Source organism: Natrix helvetica (assembly GCF_964273705.1).
Source record: "Natrix helvetica genome assembly, chromosome: 1".
NCBI lineage: Eukaryota > Metazoa > Chordata > Lepidosauria > Squamata > Natricidae > Natrix > Natrix helvetica.
The window spans coordinates 46,153,107-46,180,738 of record NC_138548.1 but is presented as its reverse complement, the minus strand read 5'-3'; the positions used below and the strand labels follow the sequence as shown (position 1 = coordinate 46,180,738).

The 27,632-nt window shown below is 40.6% G+C and overlaps 1 protein-coding gene across 1 annotated transcript; it reads right to left on the bottom strand.

Annotated features, from left to right (window-relative positions):
* Positions 1 to 229: 229 nt before the first annotated feature.
* LGMN (legumain) lies at positions 230 to 27,632 on the bottom strand. Its single transcript, XM_081939786.1, has 14 exons — positions 27,474 to 27,632; positions 21,180 to 21,348; positions 15,943 to 16,040; positions 14,608 to 14,689; positions 14,047 to 14,132; positions 13,864 to 13,939; positions 13,220 to 13,282; positions 12,026 to 12,092; positions 9,843 to 9,961; positions 6,529 to 6,618; positions 5,456 to 5,656; positions 2,555 to 2,725; positions 1,474 to 1,541; positions 230 to 1,074 (listed from the first exon to the last, which is right to left on the bottom strand). The coding sequence occupies exons 2-14, from the start codon at positions 21,315 to 21,317 to the stop codon at positions 1,038 to 1,040; spliced, it is 1,296 nt and encodes a 431-aa protein (XP_081795912.1). The 5' UTR covers positions 21,318 to 21,348; positions 27,474 to 27,632; the 3' UTR covers positions 230 to 1,037.

Sequence of the window (27,632 nt, the reverse complement as noted above, 5' to 3'; positions counted from 1 at the left end):
AGGAAGCCAGCAGAATAATTTCCAGATTAGTTTTATTGGAAAAACTTCATTTCGTGCTAACTTCCCTGGCACTATTAATTTTCTCTTCAAGCAACATTTCCTAAAATCCTGGGGAACCCCAAAGATTCCAGAAAACACTTCAGGTTCGTCAGGTAAAAGCTTACAGACAGAAATTCTTATGCAATAACATATTGTCCATTTAAACACAAAAACTACATAAGCACACAAATGGTTTATCAACTTTTTAATTCAAAGATTGCCCTAAATACGGCAATGTCTCCTATAAACTTTTGTAAACATACATCAGACTTAAAAACAAACACAATATATATATATATTCTCTTTCAGGAGAAGCTGCAAAATAATGCTTCCATCACTCCTGAGCTTAGAGACCGTGATTCATTCCTTAATGAAGCTGAATCATGTTAAAGCATTGCAGCACGTTCCCATCCCCCCAAGCCAGGTTTAATGGGGAGGGAGAGATGGATGGCTTTTTATTCTTGAGCCATGCAATGTAAACTTTTAAATTAATAATGTATCCTTCAAATCATGAAAGCACTGACCTATAATTATAAAAAACCAAGATTATTACATTCACAAAAGGGAATTTTGGGAAATCTATTGGGTCACCTGTAAATGGTTGAGACATCCAAAGCCTCTGTAAAAGGATTATAACTAAACATATTTCAATTCAAAAGAAGAGCTTCTGCAAGTCAGCCCATTTGTAAAGTATTACAAATAAAAGTATCACAGGCTGACCCAGAGCAATCCAGGTGGCAACTAGGAGGGCTCTGAAATCCAGAAGCAGCTCCTGGAGTAAAACACAGACCTGGGTGGGATCACAACACCGCATACTGTGAAAACTTTAAAGTGTAGGACCCAGTCACTTGTTTTAAAAATAACATGGGCTTGTTGCTTTGTAACATATGCCTGTAAATGATTTTGCTTTGAGTTAATTCCTTGTTGATTATTCCAGAATAATGTCATGGTTATTGATTAATTGATTGAAAGGAGGTAGATTTTACTGGAACGGATAGTTATCCAAGGCACACTTGATTCATGGCCAACTGTATTCTGCAAGAGGAAACAATGGTAAATTATTAAAACCTTGGCAGCATTAATGTTTTATATTTATACATCAAAATTTTATGACGTACCAACCACTAAAGCACATTTTCACAGCACATCAATAAAAATGTCTACATGTGGAAGTTACCAGAGCTAGCAGTAGTCAAGGACTGACAACATATGTGCCTCTCTTTCTTGAAATCCCACTGAGATTACACTATAGAAATTTGAAAGCAATTTTTTTAAAAAAAATTAAGGTCACATGAAGAGGAGGAAAATTCCATCCAGGAACGTCACTGCTATATTCTTTATGGCTTTCAGGCCTTTTTTTTAAAATGGCCTTTGATTATAAAATATTGCCTTTCAGCAGATCAATAGATAAAATGCACATGTGCTTCTTTTTACCTGTCAATGGGATACCCTGTTTCACAAACATTGACCAAGGCGTACAGCTGTCTCAGAGCATATTCATACTGAAAATGAAGACAAAGAAGAAAATGACTTTTCATCACTCAATCTTCAGGTTTAACAGATTTTCCCAGATTTTTAAAATCCAATTCCTTTTCAATGGATGCATCTGTTTTCTTAAGTTGCTCAGTTTCTGAAAACTGAGCAACTCACAGCAAACCAACATAACAACAGTAAAACCCAAAGCAAAACTGTTACTATTTAACTGAGGCCAATCTGATGCACCATCCCTTAAAGAAAGAGTAATACTCATTTTCAAATGCTCTTCTCAAGAACTATGTTGTCATAGCTCTTCAGAAGCATAATAAAGGAATGGACATCCAAATAATGGGATTCACTGTTCCATCACTGAAAAACTCAGCAGTGGGTCTCTGTTGGTATTTCCTCATAAGTGGAACCCCTAACAAGCCTTCTTCATCTGATGGCCTCAGGTGGGCAGATTCAACCTAAGGTTGACCTATTTATGGGCATAGTTGGATCCAGCAGAGGACTCAGTTTTCTACTATGAAGTAAGCACACACCATATCAACATTTTTTTTCATAAAGGACGATTTCAGTAATTTTTTCATCGTTGAACAAAGTCACACTTCACAGCAAATAAAGACTGTATTGATCTTTCAGACTTGAAGAAGCTATAACTTCCAGCTGCCCCAAGCCAACTAGGCCAACAGTCAAGGATGCAAGAAATGGAGCTCAGAAACACTATGCCCAACATATCTTAGAACAGGATATAAAATACACTGCTTTCCCAAGGCTGCTGCAATGCTATCTTATGCAAAATCAAAGTACCTTGACGCGAGCGCTTGACAATTCTAGACAACTCTATTAAGACTGTAAGATTTACTTCTTGCTCAAGTGGAAAAACAAAAATGCAAATATTCACAATCCCGGTGAACCAAATAACCAAACTGAACTTTTACTTCCTATACAAATAGACAGACCAGTTTTTCAATTTTGCAGTCCATGTAAAACCAGTTCCAATCCCTGTTACCTTGCCTAATACCTTGAGTTAACTTACCAAAGGATTGTGCCAGTTATAGCAATGTTTTTTAAAGTGATCCATTGCTGACTCATAACAGTCATAATTTCTGAGGTTCAGTCTAGATGACAAGATTTTATTTGCATGCTCTTTAGAGCCCGTTATTAAAACCATAATCTTGTGCATTGATTCCTGAATCACCTGTCTGGCCTAAAAGAGAGAAAAAATACAGGAAAAATTGATTTTTTTAGGCTCTTAGAAATACAACAAGAATTCCTCGAAAACACCAGAAGAATGAATGAATGCTGAATCAACTTTCATTTTCTTTCAGGATAAAGTAAAACAAGAACAGGCTTTTAGCAACCACCAGTAAGAGTAGAAACACAGCAACCGCTAAGTGAAACATCACAATTTCCTGATTTTAATTCAAAATTTCATTTCGTAATTGCAAGGATTGGTTGCAAAGTTATTTTTTTCATCACTGTGTAACTGCGAAGAACTGCTGTATAAGACAGACATTAAATGAGAACTGTCTGTATTCACTTGCACATAAATGTTTTCCCACCTACAACCTGCCTACAGTCATCGTAATAGCTTTTCAAAGTTAAATTTTAGGAAAATATCTGGTTCCATGTCATTCATAACACTTAAGTTCTTAGTATTATCTTCCTCCTCGTTCAGGCTGACTTTTCATGCATTTTTAAAACTTTTTGGAATTTCCCAATTCTGCAAACCTTGAAAATAGAGGTTATAATTAGGTAGATGGTTGCAAATATCTTGGTCACAATTCCATAGTTATGATGCAACAATATACAATCCAGTCACTTCTGTAAGAAGTAATTCATTCTTTGACTACAACCATTAAGTTAATGGAATTTAATACACTCAAAATATACTTAAGATTTAGGTCTCAACATTTGCAATGTTTTCTTTTAAACCGGATTAAATCTGAACCCAATACATTTTTTGAAAAGGATATTTCAAGTCTGCATTGGCAGCTGAAATGAAGTCTGCATTGTCTTTATTTATTATTTATTTTAAGCTCACTGGTTGTTTACAGTCCCTATTCTTAAAAATATCCCTGCCAAACTCCATGCAATAAAACATTCAAGCTTAATGCTTCTGGTCCCAGACTTTAAAGCTCTACATAACAAAAAAAGTATAATGATATCACAATAAGACAAGGCCGTGTGGAGTTTAGCAACTTGCTATATAGGGAGGACTCAGGGGTGGGTTTCAAAATTTTTTACTACCGGTTTGGTGGGCGTGGCTAGATGGGGGTGCCTATGACTGACTGGGCATGGCCAACTTGACTCATGCATACTCAATCACATGACCCCCTCACCAAGCCATTTCCACCGAAACGGTGGTGAAAAGTTTTGAAAGGGGGAGGGCGCCAGGCCAGAGCTCTTTGCTGCCTTTTTTGGGGGGGGGGGGAGATCCCCAAAGTGCGTGATCAGGGAGGCGTGCTGTTCCGAGAAGCTGCGCTCGGCTGGCTCCTGCTGAAGCCTGCAGAGTACTTCTGGGAGCTGGGAGAAGGCGAAAACACCTCCATTTTAGTGAAAAAGGTTTTTTTGCAATGATTTTTTTTTCCTGCAGTGAAGACCTGGCTGTGTTCTTGGGCCACAGGCCTTACGTGTGTTAAGGACCCTGTATTCTGGATGTATTCAGAGCTACAGTTTTACATGGCGTCATATATATTTTATTTTGTACTGTTTTAATTGTTAAATAACCTTTGTTTTATGTTGCGCCTTGTTGAGATAGGTGGTTTTACTAGTCAAATAAATATGGTACGGTTATTATCAGCTGATTTTTTTCCTAGCACCACAATTCAAAGGCATCGTTTTCCCCTCAAATAAAACAATGAAGCAGAATTTTCTAAATAATGAAATACATTTAATAGCTCATTTTAATCCCCCTGGGCAGATAGTAGCATGAATTAAGCATCATGTTAAATCATGATATAGTTTATTTAGTTAATGCATTGTGTGAACTTATCACACAGTTTGAGATTTACTAATAAATCAGGATTAAGCATGGTTTACTATAAAGATGAGCAATTATTTGCCAGGAGCAACATTTTACATATGGGGGAGGGGGCAGAGTAGATAGAGCCAAGATGCAAAGTATCGTATTTTTCAGAGTATAAGACGCACCTTTTACCCCTTAAAAAGGGGAGGAAATTTGGGTGCATCTTATACACCGAATGCAGCATTTTTGGCCTCCCGAAACCCCACCCCAAAATGGCCTCCTGAACTTCTTTCACCAAAATGGTTGTGCATTGCCTTTAGGAGGCTTCCAGAGTGCTCCTGGGGACTGGGGAGGGCAGAAATGAGCAAAACGCGGGCCATTTTTTGCCCGCCTCCAGCCCCCAGGAGCACTCTATAAGCCTCCTAAAGGCTATACATGCCCTTTTTTGACAGAAAACGGCTGTTTTTTGCTAAATTTTGCCCCTCCCAGCCCCCAGGAACACTCTACATGCCTCCTAAATGCTATGCATGCCCTTTTTTGACAAAAAATGGGCTGTTTTGGGGAGGTCTGCAGAGTGCAAAAACTTTTTTTAATTTGCCTCTTCAAAATCTTGGTGCATCTTATACTCTGGTGCGTCTTATACTCCGAAAAATACAGTTGGTGTATCACAGCCCTAAGCAGGATATTCCTTTGCTTGTTTGAGGCAAGGTCCCTCTCTGTAAAGCATGCATTATAAACGTTATATATTTCCCACTATAAAAGGTGAGAAAGCCATGCTGCTAATTATTTTTTTAACCACTGTCAATGAAAGGGTTTCCAGAGGCTTGGTATGAATCCCCGTGGCTTCAGCTTGCTCAGTCTTAGCTTAGCCCAATACGTGAACGGGGCATTTCTGTTCTAACGGAGATGCTTTTCACAGAAACCCAAGACAGTCCCTTTCCACATGTTACATTTCTTCCTCACTCTTACCTCCAGATGTGTCTTCATCTCTTTTGCGATTGCCTTTGCTTCATAGAGGTCATTGGTGGCCATCAGTTTTCGCTTCATAATTGCAAGGGGCACATCAGGGCTAGGTGTGAGGTCATAGTGATCGACTGGAGGCAATGAAATGGGGATGCTGGAATTCCCTTTTGAGCCCTGGAACTGCATTACTTTCATGTGAGAGATAGACTGCAAGTGGAAAAATAAAAAGACAAGCACTTGAAAAGAAAAGAAAAAACATTCGGAAGCACATTTAGGGGGCTCTTTTATAAAATTATTGATCAGGTAGGCTCACTGGGGACCAAGTGAGCCCGCAGATCCTTGGTCACATGGATCATTGCAAAACATGGTCCCTATTGGTCTTGCTGGCACAGAAAAGACAAGCAAAGGAAAGCTAGATGCTACTACAGATGGGATTACTGAGAGTTGAAGTTCAGCAAAATTGTGAGCTTCCATTATTCCCTGTTCCCTATGCTAAATAACTCCCAGCATCATCCCAATCCTAGAACTGGGAAGGAGTCTGCCCCTCGTGTGAACTTAATTTGGAAAACTTATGTTAGGGAAGCGAGTTGGCCAATCTTTATCCTCATAGAAGCCAGGACCATGCCGACTGTGGTGGGCTAATCTATTGAAAGTTAGATCTTAATTAGAAACTATAACACCAGGAAGGTAAAGGATTCTCTATCCCCCTCCCTCTTTTTTTCCTTTTTTCTTTCCATCTTTCAAAACTCAAAGGCCTGGCAGTTTAAAAGTTGCATTCCTTGCATGGAGCTGTAAATAAGAATACTCAACAATGTAACACCCATGGTTTCCCCCCACCTTTTTTTTTTTTCTAATGTAGCTTTTAACATGAATTTTACCGAAGACGTGGAAGTCTATGGAGAGTCTCAACCACCCAGGTCATGGTTGTTCCAAAGGTGCTTTTTCAAAAGGCAGCGAGACTTTCTTGCTTTTTCCTTTGAAAATGTTTCACTTCTCATTCAAGAAGCTTCTTCAGTTCTGGGTAGAAGGCTGCTATCACAGAAACCTGTCTCAACACTTCCCTACCATTAATTACTCACAATGTTTCCATACTGCATCACATGACTCGTGTTGGTGTGGTTCCTTACTAGCACAAACTGCCTGTGGAGGGTTTCTCTTTTCAAATCTTCCTGCAAAATGAAAAAGAAACAATGCGATTAAGGCTTTTATGAACAAATATTCACACACAGTTTCTCTCCAAAGTTTTGGTTCTTGGTTAGCATCTCTATAAAAGAATCTTTTTTTAAAAAAAAATGCCGACAAATGTCCCAAGTGACAATTTATTCACTAGAGTGTTAAGCTCAAGAGGAATTTCCATAAAACTCATGACAGATCATTTGTTTTACATTGAAAAAAAATTATGAGGAACATGCAAGGACCGTTGATTAATATTCAAGGAAATGAAAGAATATGCCTCTTTTAGACATTTTTGCAATACACTTTACTAATGGTATCCAGAAGTGCATTGAGGTTATTTCTCTCCCTCCCTCTCCTTCTCCCCCTCCCTGATTTCCAGAAACAACAATAAAAGAACTAAAAGCAATAACAGTGTACTTGATAATCAGTGCAAATTTCTCAGGATTCTTGCCATAGGCCAACAATGGGTGCCTATATAGTTAACATTATCTACTGTGTAAATGTAGGGACACAGTGGCTCAGTGGCTAAGACGCTGAGCTTGTCGATCAGAAAGGTCGGCAGTTCGGTGGTTCAAATCGCTAGTGCCGCATAACGGAGTGAGCTCCGATTACCTGTCCCAGGTTCTGCCAACCTAGCAGTTTGAAAGCAGTTAAAAATGCAAGTGGAAAAATAGGGACCACTTTGGTGGGAAGGTAACAGTATTCCATGAGCCTTCGGCATTTAGTCATGCCGGCCACATGACCACGGAGACGTCTTCGGACAGCTCTGGCTCTTTGGCTTTGAAACGGAGCACCGCCCCCTAGAGTTCGGAACGACTAGCACATACTGTATGTGTGAGGGGAACCAGAACCTTTACCTTACTGTGTAAATAGGTTAATCTCCTCCCCCCCACAAAAAATTGTCTATGGATGAAAATCATAATCACAAGAGAAAAAATAGGTGTCTTTCTGAAATTCCTAACAAAACCTTTTTTGGCTCGTGTGCCACAAGTGGGGGGAGCGCAGGGGGGTCATGTGCGGGCGTACCGCACCCATAATGCAATGTGCGACCCCCCAGTGTGCATGCGTGCACAATGCGCGACCCCCCCCCATTTTTACATGCTTTTTTCGCCCTCCCCAGGCTCCAGAGGCTTTATAGGAGCCTGAGGAGGGCAAAAAGAGCCTCCCCCGCCCCCCCGGAGGCCCTCCGGAGGCTTCAGGGACCGTCCGGAGGCTTCCCTGAAGCCTTCGGAGCGCTCAAAAGGATCCTCCAAGCTCGGAGGGTGGTTTTAAGCGCTCCGAAGGCGTCAGGGAAGCCTCCAGATGGTCCCTGAAGCCTTCGGAACGCTTAAAATCACCCTCCGAGCAAACCGGAAGTGACTTCCAGGTTGCTCGGAGGGTCGTTTTAAGCGCTCCGAAGGCGTCAGGGAAGCCTCCAGACGGTCCAACTGATTCAGGATATAAATAAGCCACTTCCTCCAGAGCTGTCTGCAGCTGTAACCCAACCATCTTCTCAACAAGGAAATGAAACAAAAATTGTCTAGGACAGTGGTGGGCAACCTTTTTTTTCAACTGAGCCAAATCTCGCCAAAACCACGATTGAAATTTATTTTGAGAGCCACATTTTTAAAACCGAAAATACATAGGATGGTACACTGTTTTTAGTTTCAATAAACTCTGGCATTTGAAGCACGCAAGTCTTAAAGCTGTCAAGTTACAAGATCCTTGCATCCCTAACCCTTTAGGAAAAAAAACCCCAGGGGTGTTCAAACCTGACAACTTTAAGACTTGTGGACTTCAACTCCCAGAATTCCTCCTCCAGTCATGTTGGCTCAGAAACTCTGGCATTGAAGCATGCAAGTCTTAAAGCTGTCAAGTTGCAAGACCCTTGCACCCCTAACCCTTTAGAAAAAAAAACCCAGGGGTCTTCAAACCTGACAGCTTTAAGACTTATGGACTTCAACTCCCAGAATTCCTCCTTCAGTCATGTTGGCTCAGGAACTCTGGCATTGAAGCATGCAAGTCTTAAAGCTGTCAAGTTGCAAGACCCTCGCACCCCAAACCCTTTAGAAAAAAAAAACCCAGGGTCTTCAAACCTGACAGCTTGAAGACTTGTGGACTTCAACTCCCAGAATTCTGAGAATTGAAGTCCACCAAGGGCATCAATCATATTAGCCCAGGGATCTGCAAAATTGGCTCTTAAGACTGGTGGACTTCAACTCCCAGAATTCTGAGAATTGAAGTCCACCAGTCTTAAAACAGCCAACTTTGCAGACCTCTGTGTTAGCCCAAAGCCTGGCGCTGGGCGGGCCTTGCTCCCCCATTGGTGGAGCCCCAAGAAGCGAGGAGGGAGAAAAAGAGACGGAGGCCAAGGAGCTTCCCCCCTGCCCCCTCCCAGCAAAAATCTAACCAGGGAGCCGGACGGGCAGTAGCAAATTAGCCGATCACGCCGCGTGGGCAGTAGCAAATTAACCGATCACGCGGCGTGATCGGCTAATTTGCTACTGCCCGCCCGGCTCCCCGGTTAGATTTTTGCTGGGAGGGGGCGGGGGGGAAGCTCCTTAGCCTCCGTTTCTTTTTCTGCCTCCTCGCTTCTCGTCCCCGCCCGACTTCAGGATCCTCCCTAATCATTGTGGGTCAAAAAGAAAAAAGGGAAAGGGGCGCTTGTTTTGAAGTGCCCGAGAGGAAGGAGGGGAGCGGGCGCCCGGCACACAGAAGAGCCGCATTAAAATGTGTAAAGAGCCGTATGTGGCTCGCGAGCCGCGGCTTGCCGACCACTGGCCTAGGATGATGGATAAATGGCCTTTTGAAGATGGGGCATACTGATCTCTTTCAACAGAATAAACCTCTCTCTCTCTCTCTCAAGAAGGCTGACACCTCATAGACTCAACCTCATGTCAGATGATTGGCTTAACAGCCTAAAAGATCCTGTCCACTTCCACAAAAGACCTTTTTGAGAATCCACTAATTCCCAGATAATTGGCCATGCCTTTATCACATTAATGGGACCAGCCTAGTCAAGGTCCATCTGTGAGCAAATCCAAGTAACATGATCCCCCAGATGCCAATACTTTTCACAAGGGCATCTCCAGATAGGAATAGATCATTTGGAATGGGGCCACCAGCTGGCTATTTGCAGATGCAATAAAAGCAAATAAATATCTATGTTTCATCTTGACACAATGTAATCCCTAACATGGGTCCTTGCACAAGTAAATACCAGATCTTGGCAACTTACCACATCAGAATCTTCCATCCATTTGACACTGTACAAATCCCCCAGGTATGTTTGTCTCTTTTCATCATAGTAACATGCATATGAAGATTCCTCAGGGTTAGATGCTGTTGTGGCATAAACTGTGAAGAAAATGGATAAGCCCTATTGACTTGCTCAGGACAGAAGTCAGTTATACTTGTACAACCTGACCAGGGATACCATTTGAAGCACTTGGGATTTTAAGGTAGCTTGCTCCAATAACAATGAAAAGTCTTTTAAAAATCTTTTCACTTTAAATCAAATGAAATAAACTAAAAGGACAGACTGAACAAGGTAATCAATCAGTAATGAAACTTCTAAGATATTTGGCAATTTCAGCCTGACACAGGAGAAATGGTCCTGTGATGACCCGGGGCATGGCACGAAGGCAACACAGCCAGAGAACCAGTATGAGTCCCTTTATTGGCACCAACTTTGCCCTCCAACATCTCTTTTACTCTCCGGCCTGGAAAAAAGCTCTTCCACAAACCTGCAGATACTCCAGTTCAAACACTGTAAGCAGACTGACTGTAATCAATCAGTCCAGCAGGGTAAGATAATGAGTCCCAGAAGCAAAGAAACATTCCAGCAAGACAAGATAAGCACAAAGAAGGGTGGAAATAATTCAAACAGTCCAGAGGAATGCCAGGAATGCAGGCCACAACTCTCAACACTATAGGAATTCAGTGTTTGTTCCTGACAAACGCCTCTCCCAACTGCCTCTCCTTTAAACTCCATCCCCAGGTGTGCCTTGTGAAGGGAATCGGGGCCCTTTCCTTCCCTGTAAGCCATGCAACCCACATCGCTCTCTTCTGTGTTCTTCCCTGTGTGCCCTAGGATGAGGAGAGGATGGGCCTTGGTCTTCATCTGAACTCCATCTCCCTTGTTCTACATTTTCCCTGCTCTGCCCAGCCTGAGTTTGCCTTCCCCAGTTTCCTCCACATCCAACGGAGCCACTCTCCCGCTCTCTTTCAGCTGTTAGTCTTCCATCTCAGCTTGAATGGTATCTGAGATTTTAATTTGCCTTTTCAATTTTAATTAGAGTTCTCAATTGAACATAAATTTTATTCATATATTTAGAATCTACAAAAGGGACTAGGTAATCTCACATCCTAAATGTCAATGAATGTGCTGGCATTAATTTGAGGAGAACTTTGACTAAATACAGCTTTACATTTTAAATCTTTGAAGAATGTACCAACAATAACTTATTTTGGTCTTCATTCTGGCCATTTAAAGTTTGATCTAGGCATGGAAGAAGTCTGAAGAATAAGGCCTCTTTTCCTACACATAAATAATGCAAATAATTCTTTCTGACCACAAACAATTTGTGTGGCTTGCACATTCTTAATGGTTCTTCAACAATTTCAAAGTCAGTGATTCTAAACACTTGAAAAGAATTACAGATATTGTTTATCAACCATAGTTGGACTGACAACTCAGTGGTTAAGCATTCAGAAGCTTCAATTAGTCCAAAATGTCCATCCTCCTCTGCTCCAGAGTGCTTCTGTGTGCAATTCAAGCTGTGTTATCATCTATAAAATCTACATGGCATAGGGCCTGGATATCTGTGGGGCTTCCTGTCTCCCACGGTTTCTGCTATCCAGTACAATCCAGCCTAGTGGACATGCTCCAGGCGTCTCAATTAAAGAGTGTCATCTTTCGGGACCCAGGAAGCATATGCCTTTTCTGTAGTGGTATCTCCCCTTTGGAACAAAGTCCCTGAGATCCATATAGCATTCCAGAAGGACTTCAACACCTGGTTGATCTCCCAGACTTTGGGGTAAGGTGGAGACTTCCCTGTTTGTGATTTTTTAAAATGTTTCCTTTGTTGTTGGATTGCCATCTTATTCTGAACTTATTTTTGTACTTGCTTCGGTTATTTTTGTATTCTGTGGTTTTCATGCTATTGATTTTTGTGAGCCTCCCAAAATCAACTGCAGTGAGGTGGCACCCAAATTGCATCAACAAATAAATGGGCACAAATTATATGAAAGTGTCAATTATGTGACACTGCAAATTACTATAATTTCATAAATTAATGTCTATGATATAAATTTGGATTTATAAGGATTGAGAATTTGTCCTTCAAATGTTCCTTTGAACTGAGTTTTCACTAATGTTACTTATTGGTTTCCAGATCAAAACATTGACTAATCACTTACCATTAATATCATTAGGTAAATTTTCCATCATTGATCCAGACTCACATGCTTCAATGTAAAAAACCATCTGTAATTTACAGAAGACTTCATTAGACATATTTTAGCAGTGGTAGGTTCACTTTTTCTCTCTAGTATATTGCCTTTTAAACCAGCCCTCTCTGATCTAGAATCCTCAAGATACATTGAGATTATAATTCTTAATCAGCACTCCCAATGATTGGGAATCCTGGCTAGGGACTGTGGGAGTTATAGTTCTCACATATGTTGGCAAAGACAAATTTTGTAAGAAGCTGACAGAAAGGCAGTTTCAAACTCTTTCCAAACTGTTTACATGAAAACATGGCACATTTAAACACAATTATTTTTAAAACCTCTATTTCAAATTTGATGATTTATTATACAAGTCTCTAAGACATTGCAAAGGGAATATAAATTGGACACATCAACGAAGTCCTACATAGGAATCTCTGGATTAATAGAATTGAAGAAAAGGGGTTATATTTTATCCTTTTCTCTGGAAATGAGCATTCACATCAAGCAGAGAATAATTTAAGCATCTGGGTTTCAATTCAGACGTTGAAAACAGATGACAGCTTAGCTATGTAGCACTGAATTTTCCATTGTACTTTTTTTTTTAAAGTGAATTCGTAGCTCAGGGTTGACCGATGGGGTCCTTCATGCTCTCTGAGCTTGGTGGTTATCTTACAGATGTTTAGGTAAAATCATCAGTGCTAAAAAGGAGTGGAGTTTGCTCTTATTTTATTTACATTTTATATCCCAAATTAACTCTTACTTGTATCATACCAGATCTATAGCAGCAAGAGTACTGACAAAAAGAAGCCTGCATATAACTGAGCCCAGATTTAACATCAATTTCCCTTGCATTTTCCTCATAATCTTGTGAACAAGGCCACATTCCAAGCAGTTTATTAGTGTAAAATTTATTGTATTACAGCATAGAACTGAATACTATATGATTCCCAGGCACTTCAAAACCAAGATTTTTCATGCAGTCAATTGCAATAAATAACAAAGCTTGTAGGTTTACTGCTATAATATAATTCCTCATACTTGGTAACACAATCTTCTAATTTTCTATAGTGTCATCCATTCCATTAAACTCTTGTAAAAATTACAGATGAAGCTACAAAGAAATCTTCTACACTATTTTTATATCTTGAGTAAGAATTTTACCTTTTGGTATTTTTTATGATGGTACATATACCTAATTGTCTTGTTCAGGTGTTGCACCTTGAGCTGGAAAACAAATTGTTCACAATTAGCTCTCAGGCAAATGAAATTAGAAACATACAGTGCATATTCCTCTCCCAAAATTATATGAAACCCTTACAATTTGAGAATATACTAGCATTATTATCCATGAATATGAGATTAAAGAGAAGGTTGATTTTTGAGTTTAGTCCCCGTTTCGGTAATATCAAATTGTTGGAAGTAAAATAAATCTTATAATTTATCTAATTTCAATATATCCACGTTAGAGAAAGAAGATATAAATTCAGAAATCAAAGCAATTATTATTTATACTCAATTTTTATAGTGAATCTAATACATATATATACTAATTGGAAAATTCATTACAATTCTCAACCAATATGCATGCATTCTTTCATACTATTATTCATACGTACACACGGACCTCCCCCCAACATTCAGAAACTATTTTTTCAAGGATTCCATGTCAAATTCAGGAATTGATATTCTGGTTTCCTTTTCATAAAGCACCAAAGAAATAAACACCCGGGAGATTTCTCTCCCCTCCTCCTCTTTCTGATTTCCTTGCAGACACATAGGCAGGCATTTTGTGTGGAAAAACATACATCATCATCTGGAAATGCCAGAATTCCAGGGCCGCCATGATCCGTGAAGTAAACAAATACATGATCCTTGGGGCCGCTGTAAAATAAAAAAGAACAAATCACTTATTTATGTTCAGTCTCTGTAAAATTACATTAGCAATAAAGTCATCTTTTGGAAACCTAATCTGTCCTTTTCCCCATTACCTTCGTAATACTTTTCCTGATCCCTTATTCTTTACTGCTTCAGCATCACCCCTCAGCACGGCAAGGAAGGTCTCTGGTGTTACATCCTACAGATCGGTACAAATTGAAAACCAAAATGAGCTCTACGTTCTGGATCTGTAGCAAGCAACCCACAACCAGTATATCTATTAATGTATTTATATCCTGCCTTTATTGCTATATGTAATATAAAAAAACCTTTATTATGCTTAAGCGACAACAATGTTTCTCTACCAGAGGGATAAGACTCCTATCTTAAAGAAAAAGTCTGTTTGAGAGAATGATGAGAGCAGAGAAAATACATGCCAACTGACTGGTCTGAGGTAACAAAACTAGGTATGGAGTCCAGGATTAAAATGGCCTCCAGGAGCGTAAAAGCCAAAATGAAATAGCATTTTCCATAGTTTGCATTCTTTTGCTATTTGGATATACATTATTTTTTAAATTTGGGTTTAAATACTGCTTTTATAGCAACAAGCACTGTTTCATCACCAATTAGCTCTTCTGTTCCAATATGAACATGGAAGGAAATCAGACACTTACCTCGTTTGTGTAGTCCTTTAATACTCCTTTGTATACATCTGTGCCATTGGGTCGATTAATAATAATGCCTTTGGTTGGATTTCTGGAAATGGAAAGTGTGTGAATATTACAGACATGCATAAAATATCACAGTCTCCAGAGATTTCACAACATCAACTGCTATAGAAAGGAGAACCTTCTATAAAGCAGATCTAATGCTAAATAAGAATTCTAATCTTTGGAGAAAATCTAGTTTTTTCCTTCAGGGAAGCCAATTTTCCCATCCTGGTTGATTAAACTTTCTCCCTTTAATTTCCTTTTTCCTCCAATTTCATTATGACGATATTAGTCTACAACTAACAAAAAAAGGAAAGGAAAGAAAATATACACACAGCATTTCCAGACTTTTAGATATACATATCTTGTATGCTGAGGTAATAACCCCCCCCAAAAAAAATCGGGGGGGGGGGGGATTCTTAACATTACTTCATTATCTTATCACTTACTCAGTCCCTATGAAAAATATTATCCTTCCCTTATCTATAGATCACGGATTGGCCGCATTTTTAGGTGGTATCATGGAGTAGGTACAAGGTTTTTTTTTTAAAATAAGCAGGATCTTAAGTAAGATCAACAGAGAGAATGACTGCAAACACCATCATTCTGGAAGATTCTGAACACTGGCATTCACTAGTTTCTGACTCTCCAGAGAGAAAACACTAGTAAATTCCAGTATTGTGAGTCTTCCAGAACGTTGAAATTCACTAGCAATTTTGCCAGATTTGAGGTCCATTCCTCCAGCATAGTGGAAGTGCAGAAGGGAGGGCAAATTCCTTGGTGCACTGGGGAAACAGATCTCAAATCCATCATCCCTTTCGCTTGCAACATTCCCTACTGGCTTCCCCATTGACTTTTTGGGGAAGCTGGCAGAGACAATTGCAGGACACTAGTTGTAAATGAGAACAGGTTGTCAAGCACTCGAAATGCACTTATGGGACTAGGGGACCCGGTGCAAGGCTTTATGATGGCTGAAAGTGCTTTAGGGCTGTAAAGTATCCATATTGAGCCTGTCATGACGGTCAACAGTCATGAAACAATTGGTCATAAGTCGAGAACTATCTGTATTGATCATTCCAGTGGAATGCAATGTTGTCTTTTTCTTTCCTGAGAAAAAAATAGGATGTTAAGGCAGTTGGACAAGCCCAAATGAGTTGATTGTGGACATGCCTGAAAGCATTACGTGAAACTCATTCAAACAGTAAGCAAATGGAAAGTTGTGACATTGAGACTTTATAAGGAAAAAAAAACCTTGTGACTTTACTGTAGCATTGTTGTGGTTAAATGTTTATTACTTACTCATCATTAAAAGCAATGTCATCATACATCATAACAACAATTCGTTCATCTGGTACACCATTCCGATGCACAATTTGGTAGGCATGGCAAGCATCAGCCTGAAAGATATTAGATAGTTTTCTTTACCAACTGTTTTTCAACTAAGACAGTATGACATTATATGGATTTTGCTTAATATATTGTTTCTCACAATATAGTGTTGGAACATGATTGTCCGCTGAGAATCAAAGAGGAACCTCTCACAAAAAAACATTCACAGAAGAATAATCCAACACGGCTCTGAGCCACACACACTGAATTAACCAAGCCAAATCTGAAAACAATGATATGATACTAATAGGTTCATTTCTGTGGTGCTCTTTATGTGTGCTCTTTATGCTTAGTTTTGAGGCCCTTGTTTTTGTGAAACTATTCAATTTCCCATGCATATCCCTATTTTTAAAACTATCAACATAATGATTACTCACTGTACAGTACCCAAAATGGGGTTATTGTGAAATTAGAGGTTTATTTGGAGAAACTCCTAAATTCAGAGAAGATGAAACATGCTGTAGGTAGGAGAAATGCCAAGGGGATTAGAATATCCTGACAAAACACACCCCAAGAACTAATAGCAGCATCACCTAAAAGTGAAACCTTAGACAGCACAGGAAGAATAGAAAAGATGGAATGAATGCAGTTCTGGGCAGATTCCAAAGAAAAGATGATGGGTGACACATGGCAAGTCCATCTATGAGAAGGAGGGAGGGAGGGAGGGAGGGAGGGAGGGAGGGAGGGAGGAAGGAAGGAAGGAAGGAAGGAAGGAAGGAAGGAAGGAAGGAAGGAAGGAAGGAAGGATCACTGTTGCATGATATGGATGGAAAACAGATGGGAAATGCAAGAATCCATAGCAGAAAAATATTGGGCACAGTGCTGGGGTGAAAGTCTGGCAATGGGATAATGGAGAAAATAGCAGACTGGATGACACATTGGGAAGAGAGAAAGATAGTGCCATCTAAAGGAAATAACTAAGGAAACAGGTATGAAAATGAGTGAGTGGCATCAGCAAGCGTACACAGACAAAACAAAATAGGGAGGAAAATGGTATTCACATTGTTTTGGAACAGGTCACTCATCCCAACAGTTACTTTGTTGGTGCTCAGGACACCTCTTCTAGAAGCGAATACAGCCTCTATCATAGATTCTCTGAGTTGAATTAACGTTAAACTCAGAACCAAATATAAGTTGTGCATAATTCCAGTAGCATTGTCTGTGCTCCTATATGCTACAGATTCTAACACAGTATTGCAAGGAAGTCTAGCTAGAACTCAATTATCAGAAAACCAAAATGATGGCATTTGCTAAAAGGTATACAAGCCACTCCTGGACAATAGATGGCCAGAAGATTAAGCATGTCTCTTTTTTCAAGTATGTAGGAGTAGTCCTTCATTCTACCAACAGTAGAAAACCCAGGAGGATTGCATTGCTTAAAATGCACAGAGGAGCTCATTTGTGGGGTGGGAATGGAGATTTTGCAGCATCCTTCCCCTGGAGTGGGGTGGGAATGGAGATTTTGCAGTATCTTTCTCCTGGAGTAGGAGGGAATTGAGATTTTGCAGTACCCTTCCCCTGGAGTGGAGTGGTGTTGTGGCCCAGTAGCGGCCGGCTGAGCTGTTGGTGGACTCTGACAGCTCAGACCATTATGGGACTGCTCTGGAGGATGAGGAAGACTCTGGAGGGTGTTTGGAGTCAGAGTAGGAACTAGAGAAGCCTATTGACCAGGTGGCATCTGAGTCAGGGAGCAGTGAGGAAGAACAGAGGGAGGTTATCCCTGATGTGCGTATGCGTAGAATTGATAGGACAAAGGAACAGCTGTGGAGAAGACGTCATAGAAGGAAGGAAGGACAGCTGGCTAAGGATGTGGCCCCTCCAAAAGAATTTATAGGTGGAGCGATGGGAGGGGAATCTTTGCAGGAAACAACAGTTTATTATACGAGCCGTTGAGAAAGCATTCTGTGAGTTTAATCTTGGGTTCTTGAAGATAACTTTCTAGTCTCCTAGCCAAGGGGTGGCTTTATCTATGTAATTAGTCGTGGCAGACAGCCAAGCCTGTGTCTGCATATTCATTGGAATCACGGGACAGAACAGGTGGGAATGGAGATTTTACAGTATCCTTCCCCTGGAGTGGGGTGGAATGGAGATTTTACAGTATCTTTCCCCTGGAGTGGGGTGGGAATGGAGATTTTTCAGTATCTTTCTCCTGTCACACCCACCAAACCACGTCTACAGAACCAGTAAAAAAAATTGAATTTCATCACTGTTTTAGGTTTTTTACAATTACTATACTTTAGACTCTGAGGTATTTTCTATGCTTTTTGATAGACTTTACTTCACCCGCCTTATGATGGTCTTTGACCATAATAAAGATTTGATGATGTGGTAAACTGCAGGTGTAATTCTGGAACTTTCCAGTTGCAACAGCTTATAATGTTAGCATATCTAGCAATAGAGTTTTGAAGACAGAAAGGCCAACATTGAGACCATTTTTATAGCATTCACACTTCACTGAATTTCTGTGGTTTGCTGCGTGGGGTCACTGCTTGGGAAGGACAAGCCAACACCTGCAAAATTATGAGTCATACTCAAAATAACCTCTATATCAGTGATGGCGAACCTATGGCACACGTGCCACAGGTGGCATGCGGAGCCATTTGTCAGGGCACGCGAGTGACTTCCGGTTTGCTCGGAGGGTCGTTTTGAGTACTCCGATGGCGTCAGGGAAGCCTCCGGACGGTTCCTGAAACCTTCAGAGCGCTCAAAACGATCCTCTGAGCAAACTGGAGGGTCGTTTTGAGCGCTCCGAAGGCTTCAGGGACCATCCGGAGGCTTCCCTGATGCCTCTGGAGGGCGTCTGGGGGACGGGGGAGGCTGTTTTTCCCCTCCCCAGGCTCCTATAAAGCCTCTGGAGCCTGGGGAGGACGGAAAAAGCATGTAAAAAGGGGGGTAGTGCCTGTAGTGCACGCATGCGCACTGGGGGGCCGCGCATTGCATTATGAGTGTAGCACGCCTGCACATGACCCCCTGCGCACCCCCACTTATGGCACACGAGTCAAAAAAGGTTCGCCATCGCTGCTCTATATGCTCACAACAATAGATACTTTTTCATTCGAGACACTCTATTGTAGTACGTCTAACTTATTCCAAATAAAGAGCAGGAAAAAGTGGTGAGAATTTCTTACTTATTTTGTGAATGTTTCTATATGGTTAAAAAAATACTCAAAAAATTCTTTTAAACCAGAAATTAAACCTATAGCTAAGCCAAAGGAACAATTGTCCAAGTTCCTACTGTTGGACGCTGTTCAATGTCTGAAGTCGTCTAATTTCCTTGTTTAGAAAGAAACATATATTACTCAACGTTTAACTTTCAGGGACGGCATCTTAGAAAGCTGGGGTGAAAGTTTCTACCATGGGCATTTTTTTTCCTTTGGTGGAAATTTCAGTCTGACTCTTTCTGCAACATCTGGTTATTCTGGCCAATTGCAGTTTAGTACAGTTTCCATCCTCTGTCAACAGGTTTCTGGTTGCAATAAGGACAAACAAGTTTGGTGCAAAAAAGAGGAAGAATTCACAATAAAAATCACTGCTGCTTTTATTTAGCGTCTTTTTAAAAGGTAAACATGTCCCTCTGCAGAATCTGAGGGTTGCTGCTTCTACATCTTCTGTTGCAACTTCTCTTCACGTGATTGTTTATGAAATTTTCCTTACCTAAAGCTTCCTCTTCCATGCATATCTTTCTGTCTCTTTCCCTTTGACCTGGCTTGTACTTAATGTTTACAAAACTGAACTGGAACTGCAAAACGTAACCAGATTGCCTTATTTACAGCACTTTTTGCTTGGTGACTATCTTAGTTAGCAAGAACCATGCACAAATATAAAGATTAAAACTGTAATTAAAAAATCATTTCAGACCTACATAAACATTTACAAAATTTTCTGACAGTGAAACTGATTAAAGTTTGGTCAGATTCAGGCAGCAGGGTTCTAATCAACTAATTAAGATCAGGGTGCTGAGCTTGTTAACTTGCTTTAGCACTTTTTAGGGAAGCTCTTTGGGGGGGGGGAAGCAGCTCAGGAAGAGAAAGCATGTTTAAGCAACTCTCCACCCTGAAAGGGGGGAAAAGGGGGGAAAAACAGGTTGGACATTGTGCCAGAGAAGTTTATTTGAATTGAGATGGTAGCAACCAGTGATCTTTGCAGCATTTTTCTCTTATTCACGTATTCACTTAGTGATAATATCACTTAATGACCAAGTCAATGGAACAGAATGCAGCCACTAAATGAGGAGAAAGAAATGTCTGTTCTATCTCTGCACTACAGCAAAGAAAGAACAAACAACGAACATCTTAAGTGTGTCTCAAATTTCGCTAAAAATATTAAGATTTCGTGCCAACTTGGTGACTGGATGGGTTGGGAAATCTAAATAAATCTAAATAAGCTGTGCTACAAGCAGAATGGTAGTAATATTTTGATTCTACTTATTCAATGTGTATCCTGCTTTCCTACTCAAGAGGACAGTTAAGACAAGTAACAAGAACATTTTCTTCCACCATATTGCACCCATACAGAGTTTCTTCAAGTTGTAAAAATAAATATTTGAAAACTGAAGTATGGAAGATTGGTTACAGTGATGGCTCTCAGTTACTTTGATGGGGAGCTCAGGCTTAAACATCTTAGCTCTGGATTATTTCATTATTATTATACATCTGGATCAGTGGTGGGTTCCGGATCCCGTTCCAACCAGTAGGGTTGGAACGGGCCCGGAGGCGTCCACATGGACGTGTGTGGCGCGTGCATCCATCTTAATGCCTCCGTGACGCTCCAGCTGCTCAGCGGGGCATCGCACAGGCGCCATACCCACCGTGCGTGTGCGTGGAAGTGCCAAAGACTTAAAAGACCGGTAAGGAGCTCGGGCGGGACCCTCCAGAGCATCGTACTGGAACAGTACCTGGTGCTCCGGGCAGGCTCCGGTATACCCGTACTGGGGTGTACAGCCTGTAACCCACCACTGATCTGGATAGTATTATTTTAAAAAACCTGCATTGAGTAGGCTAAACCTCAACAAACAAGACATTCATTTTCAGTGCAGTCTACTGACATTTTTAGCTAGGTAGAGGGAGTCCTCAAAAATTCCATTCAATTCAGCACGAAGTCTTCAGTTTACCCAGTTATTGTTCAACTAGAACTCAAAGTCTTCTCACCTGGTGCCTGTAGTTATACCAGCCATTGGAACCAGCCACGATGACAACCCAATGCTTGCCTCCATCCTCAGGGTCCTCCAGGTTCAGAGTACTAATTCCCAGCACACAGCTCAGAAGTACAGCTACCTTCAAGGCCATCTCTTCTTTTTTTATTCAAGACCTACCAGAACTGGGAGGCAAGATAACAAACAAGCTATAAAACGAAGCCGTAGCAAAATGCCTGCAAAAAAGGATTTTACAAAGACAATGAATGATTCACATACTTACAGTATGTGTGCAGTAAGGGATAATATGACTTATTTTGAACTTAGTTAAACTAGGCATATAAGCCTGAAATTAACTGACAGATTGATCTGTTATTGTATTGCATTTATACTTAATTGCTTAGAGTTTGATCCATGGCTGATGCTTTAGCCACCATTACTATATTGGTATAGTATTCTGTATCATACTATACCAGACTGACAACGTAATTTGTCCCCAATTTAGCTACAGCAAAAACTTTTTAAATTTGATCTATTTATTGTTACATAAATCTGCTGTTCACCATAGTCTAACTGTAGACTACTTCCCCTTTTTTTCTTTTGGTTTATACAAAACAATAAAAAGGCGAAAGATTACTGCAAGGCATTAAAAATTGTTTAGCACTTCCACAAATCACCCAGTGATCCAGCTAGTATTGAATATAAAGCGATTGCCCTAGTGCTTCTCTAGCTTTTAATAATTAAAGTGAGATGCATCCTAGAACATGAACCATCAGGATGAGGGGATCTAAATATAGTCAGAAGCAGAAAAATATTTTTGCTTCAACAATTTTGGCTATAGAAAACACAGTGCCAACATCACCCAAGGAAGCAAAACTAAAATCCCCTAATTATTAGGATCTTTCTTTTTTTTAAAGTAAATTAGGCACACTTAATTTAATGGAGGCTTGATAGAAGGTATTTGTGCCTGTTTAATTGGAATTATATACCTCTATTATTTGGTGATTTGGCACAATATCAGTAGAATAAGTTTTAGAGCAGTGGTTCTCAACCTGTGGGTCGGGACCCCTTTGGGGGTCAAACGACCCTTTCATAGGGGTCACCTAAGACCATCGGAAAACACATATTTTCGATGGTCTTAGGAACCGAGACACCAATTTTATGGTTGGGGGTCACCACAACATGAGGAACTGTATTAAATGGATGGTTGAGACTACTGTTTTAGAGGCTCTAAAGCTGGGGTATCAAACTTATGGCCCAGGGGGCAAGAGGCGTCGCAGGCTGGCCATGCCTAGCAAAGGGGGGGGGGAAAGTTGTAATACGTCATACGTAATACATCACGTGATAACACGCTTGATACCCCGGCTCTAGAGAAAACAAAAAAAACATGGAGTGCAGATACTGCTACATGCCTAGATCAGGGCTGTCAAACTCCCAGCCCGCAGAGCGGATGAGTCATGTGCTGGCCACGCCCACCCTCTTAGTAAAGTGGGGAGGGGGGAAATTGTGATACGTCACATGACGACACAAGTTTGATACCCCTGCTCTAGAGAGAACAAAAAAAGCTACATATCTAGACCAGGGCTGTCAAGCTCCTAGCTCGCGGGTCAAATGATTCATGCGTTGGCCATGCCCACGCCCGGTTTAGTGAAAGGGAAAAAAGTCCCAATACATCATGTGATGCCACCGTGACGAGGTGAGTCTGATACCCCTGGTCTAGATGGTGTAATTCTATCTGTTACTATGAAAGTCGTCATATAAGAAGAGGCATGTTTTTTCCTCCAAAGCTTCTTGTGTTAATTCAGCCCTTTATCATCAACTTTGCAGCAATTTGCTTTTAAATTTCTCACTTTATGGGAAGCAGTTCTGGCATGGATTTTCTTTTGTTTGGCCTAGCTTATTGGGCTGACAGTGACTTAAAATGAGTACATCAGGGAGTTGGCCTCTTTCAACACAGAATCACAAGGTATTATGGTGTTGACTCTCCTTATGCAGAGAAGTTGGGAAATCATAGGAACTTTTCAAACATATGAAAAATTCCAGTATATGCAGTTGAACTCTCTGAGTACATAATTATACCCAGTGTGCTGCACTTTGAACTTAATTACATCTGGGTTTTTTTAATCAATCTGCAGGCTTTTGTGAGACTTTCTGATAGGTAAAAACCGTATTAAAGCCATCCTATTAAAATGACGGATTAAGGAAATATTTTATTAAATAGCCTCATCATTTTTAGATAAAGACAATCCAAGCTGGCGACCAATGATCTATTAACATTTCTAAGAGAAGGAAAGGGCTTGATTTTAATATCCTTGTGTTGATTTGTCCACCAACAATCTCTGAGAGCATCGGAGTTCTAGGTACATGCACTCAACCCATTTAGGATTCTGGCTAAGCCAGTTAAGTCACACACACCTGTCTCATATTAAAGGTGGCCCCCAACACACCCAACTCCCTTCCGGTCCTGTTGTCATGCTTGGCAGGGAAAGATAAGCAATGGAGAATAAAGTGTCACTTGGGAAACCTTATCTACCACTCTTCATCCTTCTTCCAGACCACTAGTGCTCCTCAAACCCTGACTTTTATGCTGTATTGAAAAGATTAGCTCTTCAGTATGTTGAAATTCTTAACTGGTAAACTTAAGCTAGTTTTTCTTGCATCACTATTACACTCATGGCTGAGTGATTACAAGTGGAGCCAGCGTAACCAAGTATCTCATAACTTACATATAGCTTTCAGGAATTTTTCAACGTTTCAAAAGTTCTTGTCCTGATTCTATTATCAACAGCAGCACTTCATTAACTTGTGACACATTGCCTAAAAATGCCAGGGTCAAAACCACATGTTTTATCAGGGATCCATAGATCTGATTTGAAGCAAACTTAATAGGAAAAGAAACCATTATATACCTCCCAATAATCAGAAAAATCTCACAAAAACAAAATTTCTGCAAGTCAGCTGAAAGCAATGAATCAATGGAGATTTATCTACTTCTACTTCAAAAAGTTACATTCATTTTCTTTCATTCGTTAACTAGTGATAACAGTGACATTATCTAGACTTGATTAGAACAGGATAGAAAATCAAATACTTTGGCCACCTAATGAGAAGGAAGGACTCAATGGAGAAGAGCCTAATGCTGGGAAAGATTGAGAGCAAAAGAAGAAGGGGATGACAGAGAATGAGGTGCTGGATGGAGTCACTGAAGCAGTAGGCATGAGCTTAAATGAACTCCAGAGGATGGTAGAGAACAGGAAGGCCAGGAGGATAGCGATGGGTCAGACACGACTTCGCAACTAACAACAACAGAATATAATGCCCAGCCACTGAATACTTCAAATGCAAAACACCAATTTATTTATGAAAATTTATGTGGCCCCCAATTCTCTCAGTGACTTCAAGTGGCTTACAAAAACATAAAAGCCAATACAAAAACAGTAACCCCAAAAATAATCCATTCTCATGAATCATTGACTTTATGTCAATATGTCAAAGTTTTAATGCCCCAATTTTACATTATTTCAAATACATACATATGTCCACCCAGGCCCTTGTAACCTCCCAAATGGATTACAGTAATATGCTCTACATGTGGCTGCCCTTGAAGAACCTTGAAGTATCCAGAATCTTCACTTGGTGCAAAATGCAGTAGTGCAGGCAGTTTGTATATTTATACTTTGCTTATCATGCTATATTGGCTGTCAGTCTGCTTCCAGGTCCAATTCAAGGTGATGGTTTTAACCTTTAAAGCTTTTCATAGCATGGGACAAGGTTATCTTAGGGACCACCTCGCCCCAATTACATCTGCCCATTCTATCAGATCTGCCAGAAGATGCATGCTGCAGGTCCTACTTATTAGGGAATAATGTTTGGTGGGTTGAGGAGGTAAATCTTCTCTACAGTGATGCCCCTCTTATGGAACTCTCCTCCCCCCACGCAAAGTGTGGTCAGCTCCATCCCTATTTACTTTCTGAAGGCGGATGAGAAGCGAAGCATCTTCAAAGAAAAACCAGAAAGTCTAGTTGCCTCTTGAAAAAGCACCTTTGGGAGAACCATGATCACCGTGACCTGGATGACAGAATCTCCATAGACATTAATGTTGGGTCCTCCATCAGAGCCCAAGAGAGTTTGAGGGTTCTGTACCACATCTTAACTATTCTTAGCATTACATTCTTCTGGACAGAGAGCTCTGATTTTGTTCCTTGGATCTGTTGGAGCCACCCTCCCAGCTTAGGAGGTTCAACCCCAAATGTTCCTACCGCCACTGGGACACTTTCCATACCCTCACATGACCACACACATACACAGAATTTACTTAATGTCTGTTGCTGATAAGGAAGGGACACCTCCCATGTTGTTATGAAGCATCTGACTATAAAAGTAAATGATAAATTCATTTGCCGTTAGTATATAAGTGAACTCTCTAGAGACTAAATTTTTCTCCATTTCCTCCATTGCTGGCATGGGAAACAATCAAATACATATAACTTTCTTCCTACATATCACTTGAAATCATGCTTGAGTTTTCACCAGTTATATAAGTATCAAAGGGAATCCTTTGAAACTGGAGCACGAAAAATATTATAGTAGTTAGACTGTACAGAATAAGTAACTCATTAACTCAACATCTGGGTTTCCACAAAACAATGAGCAGTAAAGTAGTTTATGAGTGGTTTACTGTGTCAACAATCTACAGTGAGGTAGCTTGTGGTTTGTGTGAACACAGCTACTCAGGTTCTCTTAAAATTTAAGGCTGCCCTTAAGTGCTTTTAGACAAGGAGTTTATAAAACTTACTGTTCCTAAAGAAATATTAACCTTTATTTTCTGATAAGTCTTCTATTTCATCCATTCTAAGTTTTAAAATGTTTGTAACATTTTCCCCTTCAGTTTCAATGAACTTTAAACAAAGAGCCAAAAAAAGAAACGAATACTTAACTGCTGTTGTATTATTTTTGCTGATAATTGTATTTTGGTCATTCGATTTCACCAAAGGATTCCAAGACATGTGTAGGCAAGATACTAATCTTCTAATACTATAATTTAGATAAGTGTCATAGATTTCAGGCTTGATTCCTGACAACTGTATGAAGCCATACATATCCACTATCTTGATCTGTTTTAAGTTTCACATTCCAATTTAAGAATTACTCTTCTAAAAGAAATACACCCATCTGCTTCCTGCACCTGCCATTTGTCAGAAATGGTGTAGGATCTCCTGCTTGAGGGGGGGAGGGGGGGTTGGACTAGATGACTCATAAAATCCCTTCCAACTCTGTTAATCTTTAACCACTAGGGTCCAACTACACAGAGTTCTAAATACATAATTCAGTATTGCTCCACATTTTAGCCAACTAGCATTTAAAGTTTTGAGTATACTAACAGTTATAAATAAATACTGCTAAATACTTCCAATTCTAATAAGATTTCTTCCAGTAACTACTGGATTTACCAAGAATATGGGCTGAGAAACCTGAAGAAATCCTTATACCCAGAGCAAAACAAGATAAATAACTCTCTGGTGAAATACTGAATTCTGGGAAAAGCAGATTTTCTTTCAAGTTCTGGAAAGACAGACCATCGGCCTCAACACTGCTTCATCCACACCCAACACCGAGAAATCTAGGTATAGTGACAAAAGGAGGAAGGAAGTCATTGCAAATGTGGCTAGTGAGACTATCATTGCCCAGGCTGCACATTTGAGGATCACTCTATTTATGAAATCAGAGATGCCATTTGTCAGAAATGGTGTAGGGTCTCCTGCTTGGTGGGGTGGGGGGTGTTGGACTAGATGACCTATAAGGTCCCTTCCAACTCTGTTAATCTGATCAACTAGATTTTACATCAAAGCCCGAAAGCAATCAATCCATCGATTCTCCACACCTGACGCAGCAGGAGCCGGGCATTCCCAGCCACAACTATTGGTTGCGAACCTGTCCATCCCGAAACCAACAACAGGAAATGGCTGTTGTCGTTCTGGTGACCCTCGGCAGGGCGAAGTGCCGGATCCTTTCGAGCTCGCGATCCAACTCAGCAATTCTTGGGACCTTAATCGAGCCATTCGTCCCTTCAAGTTGGGGGCGGATGAAGTCCGGGAAATGTAATCCCAATTCCGTCCCGTCCCCGCCAGCAAGAATAGAATGGAATAATTTCATTATCACTTGGAATGTACACTAATCGGCATGCATTAAAATAAAATTTCGTTGCAAGCTGCCCGAGTGGGGTCTTTCTGCAAGCTAATGCCCACCTCCCATCCATTCCACGTGCTCTTCCCGCCAAGCAACATTTAACCTTCAGCAAGTGGGCTCTTACCAACGCTGGAAGAAGAAACGAGGTGGTGGTGTAAGTGGGGGTTGCTCCCGCCCGATCCGTCCTCTCCACCTCCGTTCCGTCGGGAAACAGAGAGCCAACGGCGGCGTTGGAGGTTTGTGCGACTGACGGAGCTCTTTATGCGAGGGAAGGGGGAGAAGA

What these genes read in the sequence shown, in the direction of transcription:
- LGMN (XM_081939786.1), bottom strand. Translation starts at nt 21,317, where the DNA reads ATGGCCTTGAAGGTAGCTGTACTTCTGAGCTGTGTGCTGGGAATTAGT. An exon ending in TGGCATTTCCAGATGATGAT is followed by an intron (nt 13,283 to 13,863) that starts GTATGTTTTTCC and finishes TTTGTTTTCCAG; the next exon opens with CTCAAGGTGCAACACCTGAA. An exon ending in TGATGCAGTATGGAAACATT is followed by an intron (nt 5,657 to 6,528) that starts GTGAGTAATTAA and finishes TTCCACTTGCAG; the next exon opens with TCTATCTCTCACATGAAAGT.